General features: G+C 45.6%; 1 protein-coding gene across 1 annotated transcript; it reads left to right on the forward strand.

The window, feature by feature from the left end:
• Nucleotides 1–1,376: 1,376 nt before the first annotated feature.
• RPL34 (ribosomal protein L34) lies at nt 1,377–5,001 on the forward strand. The gene is made up of 5 exons (XM_082051169.1): nt 1,377–1,453; nt 2,239–2,312; nt 2,410–2,509; nt 3,273–3,376; nt 4,873–5,001. The coding sequence occupies exons 2-5, from the start codon at nt 2,248–2,250 to the stop codon at nt 4,955–4,957; spliced, it is 354 nt and encodes a 117-aa protein (XP_081907295.1). The 5' UTR covers nt 1,377–1,453; nt 2,239–2,247; the 3' UTR covers nt 4,958–5,001.
• Nucleotides 5,002–5,637: the final 636 nt, after the last annotated feature.

The following is a 5,637-nucleotide window of genomic DNA, read 5'->3' on the forward strand; positions in this document are numbered from 1 at the left end:
AGCACTAAACCATGTCCCTAAGAACCTTGTCTAAACACCTTTTAAACCCCCCCAGGGATGGTGACTCCTCCACTGCCCTGGGCAGCCTGTTCCAATGCCTGACAGCCCTTTCTGCGAATATTTTCCTAATATCCAATCTGAACCTCCCCTGGTACAACTTGAGGCCATTTCCCCTTGTCCCATCACTCACTACTTGGGAGAAGAGACCAACTTACAGCCCATGGGCCCGATCGATTCTGTGCTCCCCACAGATGGTGATTTCCCATTGATGCCATATTAAGACTTTGCCTGTACAAGGGATGGAAACGCACCCTTTCAAATCTCTCGGTCTTCGATGCCTCAGTTCCATGTGGCGGGGTGGGAGCGGGATCCATCCGGGAGGCCATAAACGGATAGTGGGGACCTTCCCATCACTAGGTGGCCACTGATTTCAGAGCACAGAGACCAGCTCTGCTTGTCAACGTGCTGCTCAGCTTGCCAGGGACCTGTGTGCATGGGGTGAGAGCTGAAGCAAACGGCTGGGAGAAGAGTAATCTGGTGGGGCTCCTTCTAGCGAGGGTTCCTCCTTTCCTTCCTGCGAAAGCAGTGCTTAATGCAATTGTAAGGGGTCGACAGGGGTAGCTTTTGTGTGTTTACTTTTTAATAATTGCAAGTTTGGCAGACCTGGTACTGCTGGAACACTGTTTCTGGCTGCTGACAAGCTGTCGTATGTTCCCTTGGCTCTCGCAGTTTCTCCTTTCCTTTCCTTTCCTTTCCTTTCCTTTCCTTTCCTTTCCTTTCCTTTCCTTTCCTTTCCTTTCCTTCTTTCCTTTCCTTTCCTTTCCTTTCCTTTCCTTTCCTTTCCTTTCCTTTCCTTTCCTTTCCTTTCCTTTCCTTTCCTTTCCTTTCCTTTCCTTTCCTTTCCTTTCCTTTCCTTTCCTTTCCTTTCCTTTCCTTTCCTTTCCTTTCCTTTCCTTTCCTTTCCTTTCCTTCATTTTCAAGGGATTTACCAGAGACTATTTAAAATGAAAGTAAGAAAACACATCCCAGCTCAGGAATCTTCTAAGATGCTGAATGTGGGGAGGGTGTATTAAGGGAAAGATCAACTAGCTGTGTCCCGTGTCCACTATACTTTTCCCGGGTACCTATGGCTTGGAAATGTGATTTTGGGTCAGGTGGACCATTGACCTGACCAGCAGAGAAAGTTTTATATCATCGTATTCCTGCCTGAGCTCCTCCTCCGGAGCACGACAGTGAGTTCCGCCGCTGAGCGGCGCCCCTCTCCGATTCAGCCGTACAACATGGCGCCGCCCTTGCACCTCCATTCCGTACAACGTGGTGGCGCCCACGCCCCACCGGGGCTCAGAGACGGGCCACAGCGCGCAGGCGCCGCTAGTCCTTCCGTGTTCCAGAGCGCCACTATTTCAATCTTGACCCGCGCCTCTGCTTCCTCTTCCGGATCTGGCGGCTCCAGGTATGGCGGCGGCTGACTGAGGACAGCTGGTGCCCATCCGCCCCCATCCGCCGCCCGGCGAGCGGTGGGGGCGGCCGGCGGGCCCGGGGGGCTGTGGTGAGGGGCCGGGAGCACAGCTGCCCGCGCTCCGGCCGGTGGGGGGCGCGGAGCGGCGCGGCGGGGCGGCCGGGCCTCCCTAGGCCTCCTCCCGGGCCGCACCGACCCGGCGCCGGGGGCTGCGGCGCTGGGCCCAGTGCCCGTCCCGGCCCCGGGGGCTGCCTCAAGGGGCTCTGATGGCGGCCGGCACCCCGTCGGGGCGGCAGTCCGGGGAACGGCGGGTTTCGCTGCCCTCGTCGCGTTATGCTGTGCCCGGAGAAGGCTGCGGTCTGGGTCTAGAGCGCGATTAACATAGTTTGCTGTCGGTTGAGGGACTAAAAGAGCTTTTGCATTTGCTCGGTTCTCAAACTTGCCAGCGAAGCTTGTGCTGACCAGAATGCTCAGCTGCTGAATCTTTAAACAGTTAAACATCATGCAGGCAAGACCTGGATGTTGAACTGCATTCGAGTCAGTTTGGGTGAATCTTGAGTGCAGATTGCTTGTTGCCAACTGTCACTTGTTTTTTAACGTAGTTGTGTTGGCTCTCATTGATAAGGAGATGCTTCTGTTTTGTTTATACTAATGCAGAAACAGCAGCTGCCAGTTCAGGTCTGGCCTGGTGTTTCAGTGCGGTTGATGCTGTGATATGTGAACTTCTATGTGGACACTGAGTGCTTAAACTAGTGCCACTTTGTTTTTGACTAATTTAGGTGTACAAAATGGTTCAGCGCCTGACCTACCGCCGTAGGTTGTCCTACAACACAGCTTCCAACAAGACCAGACTGTAAGTAAGATGTAGTTTCTAAAAATTTCAGTCTTTATGAAAGCTAAGTTTAAATTTTGATTGTTATGTTAACTGAGTATTTTTCTGCTGTATTTAGGTCCCGAACACCCGGGAACAGGATTGTTTACCTTTACACCAAGAAAGTAGGGAAGGCACCGAAGTCGGCATGTGGTATATGCCCAGGAAGACTTCGTGGTGTAAGTAGTAGACTTACTGGCATAATATTCTTTACAGCAATTTCTTTTTCATCATGAAGAGCCTTTTCAAGCAATATGTCTGTTCCTTGATGAAATCTTGTTGGAGCAACTTTTTTCTTTAATATGTTATCTGAATGTTGTGAAGCTTAACTGGTAAGACAATCTTTGAAAGCCTAAAGAGTAAGTGCTTTTTAATGCTTGTGGTTCTTGTTGTTACTTTTGAACCTTCTTGGACTATAAGTTGTAACTGGTTGAGATTTCTAGAGTTAGACTGAGGTGATTCTGTAGCAGGTTTAAAAGCCTAAATGTGACCTATTAGGTGGGCCTTAAAGAAAAATGAACCAAAACAAAACCCAAAACAAACAAAACCAAACCAAATACACTCAAGTTTGACTTTCAGGTTTAGGAAAAAGGAATTAATGTTTTTAACACATTCTTCTCCAAAATGTTTCCTTGGTTTAATGCCACTCTTAACAGTGATGGGAATGCTTGAGTAATGTCAGTCTTTAAGCAGTTCCTACCCTTGGGAAAACATCTTGATTTATAAACCAGTTTTTAATGCTGAATCTATTGAGGAGCCCATGTGGTAGAATGAAAAGCGTAGGAATGCTGAAGATGGCACGTACAACAATCTGTGGCTTCAGTCACTTTTGGAATCTTGAATAGTCAACTTCAGGTGTTAACTGCTTTTTTGAATTCTCTTGATATGACTGTAATCCAAATTACTATCTTATGATACACTTCTCACTTTTGCTTTCCGTAGGTTCGTGCTGTGCGTCCTAAAGTTCTCATGAGGCTGTCAAAAACGAAGAAGCACGTTAGCAGAGCTTATGGCGGTTCCATGTGCGCTAAGTGTGTCCGTGACCGGTAAGCTTACAGAAAACTAACTTGATTCTTGGGGTGACTTCATAAGAGATTTTTGCATCTCGCTGTTTTCATAATGTGGGCCAAAATTGTGAAGACTTGTCTGACATTGGTGTAGTAGAATGGAGGGGGTGAGCATGGGGCACATTAGCTGTGATGTGTGTGATCTTTGTCCCTTGGATTTGAGCTAGTTACTGAATTTGGAGCTCCTTTGTAGAGAGTTTGTTGTTCATGATTTCTTACTGCAGTGTTGCTTTGGTGCTAAACATTCCATTCGTTCTGGATTTTTATTTTATATTAGGCCCCCATAGTAAAGATTTTTCACTTCACTTGTCCTTTTGTCTTATGCAAAGATGTTCCTGTTAGATCAGTTGAGCTTTTGGCTGCTTTGTCGTGCTTTGAGATTCAAAGATGTTAATTGGTTGCATGTTTATGTGGTTAAGCTTTAAGATGGCCTTTGCTGGGCCTCACTGGATTGAGTTTAGTTGGGTAGGAACTGTACATCCTATACTTACTTGGCAAGTTTGAGGAAAAAATGTGTAGTATGAAGAATACATCACCTCTATGAAGGGTAATCAAAGCAGATCTCTGAAATTAGGAGTTTAATGCCATTTTTTTAATCTGTAGTTCAAATCTTGTTAATGTTCTTGTTTTCTTTGCTTGTGTGAGTTCTAAGTTAAATCACATCAGGTTCCACTGACGACAGGTTGTTAGAGCTGCAGGTCCGTAGCATAACTTTTCTGTGTTAAAAGCCAATTTTTCTTCTGAGTGTTTTCCCAAACACTTGGAGCTTGGTAGATTGTTTCTAATACATGAGTATACTTTAATCTGCCTAAAATGAAAAACACAGTCACCTCCTTCCATGTAGTTGGTGGGTTTTCTCCTGCATCTGTTGAGGCATCTTTGGTCAGTTTTGTGTACCGTGACTGTAGTGGTTTATACCAAATGCGTATGGAATGGTGTTTTGGTGTTCCAAGGTAGAAAAGTGTGTGGTATATTTGTGCTTTTAACTTCCAATCATGAAACAGGCTGTTACTGTGAGTACTTGTCCCTTAGGTCCACTTGCCTGGTAGCCCTACATGTCTTCCAGAAAGAATCATATTTAGACATGACTTGACCTGCCAGGGTTTTCTCTGTTTATGTGCAAAGAACCTTAAATCCTGAGAGGGATGTTTTGATGACTGGACTCATGTAAAGTTTTCTGTAGCTCTGAGAAAGAGAGCTGGCCATAGCTGGCCACACCAATTCTGACTTTAAAAACAGCTGAATTAGTTTGCAAGTGAGAAGTTTTGCTTTTTGCCGTTGAAGTTAGTGAAGGTGTTAATTTTTCCACCGTTCAGCCATCAGATCTTACCTTAGGTTTCCCTTTTTATGTGACTGTGGAACCAACACCGCGTGTGCAGTGCATGTTTGAGACAGCAAAACTAATTGTAACTTTGTCTTATTTTTGTGTTTTCACTTAAGTGGATACATCTCCTAAAGTTGTTTTTCTTTTTCAGAATCAAACGAGCTTTTCTCATTGAGGAGCAGAAGATCGTTGTGAAAGTGTTGAAGGCACAAGCACAGAGCCAGAAGTCAAAGTGAATCCGTCTGTAGTTTTTCAGCCCAATAAATGAAAGCTCCACTTTCTTGTGTCCTGTCATTCCACGTGCTAGTCAAAGCTGGCAGGAGCTGCTTCTTGCAGCTTCTGTAATGCAGAATGGAGTTTTGGTGCAACAAACCCTGAAAGTCAGGATGCTGTGATTTGTGCTGCCTGCAAACAGGGAAATCAAGCAGGTGGAAGGAGGTCTGTTTGAATGTGAATCCCAGCTCTGTTTCACAATTCTGTAGAGGTATTGGAGTAACTTCAAACAATGCAGGTTTTTGGTTGGTTGATTTGGGGGGTGGGGGGGGGTGGGCAGGGAGAGGCAATTTTTTGGTTTTGTTTGTTTTCATAGCATCAACTGTGCATGAAGTAATCAGAGGACTTGGCTCAGAAGGGAGTTAGAAGTCTGAAAAAGAAACAAAAGCAGACTAAGACTAAAGACTGGAAGACAGATTGTCAGATGAAGGAGAACTATTACAGGCCTAATATAGATGTTTTTCTTTACTAGTACATACTATAGTTACCCAAGTCTGAGGGTGAGGGGAATAGTTTTGACTTCTCAAAGCCAGTGCTGTATCCACCAGACAGTTGCATACTGCTACATCTGGATCTTCTGGAAGAAAGCTGCAGCTGTTGTGTTATGTTTGTTTGTTAGGTGCTTCCTGGGCCAGGAACTGTT

This window comes from Streptopelia decaocto, assembly GCF_964273445.1.
Source record: "Streptopelia decaocto genome assembly, chromosome: 4".
In the NCBI taxonomy this organism is placed as follows: domain Eukaryota; kingdom Metazoa; phylum Chordata; class Aves; order Columbiformes; family Columbidae; genus Streptopelia; species Streptopelia decaocto.

What these genes read in the sequence shown, in the direction of transcription:
- RPL34 (XM_082051169.1), top strand. Translation starts at nt 2,248, where the DNA reads ATGGTTCAGCGCCTGACCTACCGCCGTAGGTTGTCCTACAACACAGCT. An exon ending in GCCCAGGAAGACTTCGTGGT is followed by an intron (nt 2,510 to 3,272) that starts GTAAGTAGTAGA and finishes TGCTTTCCGTAG; the next exon opens with GTTCGTGCTGTGCGTCCTAA. An exon ending in GCTAAGTGTGTCCGTGACCG is followed by an intron (nt 3,377 to 4,872) that starts GTAAGCTTACAG and finishes TTTCTTTTTCAG; the next exon opens with AATCAAACGAGCTTTTCTCA.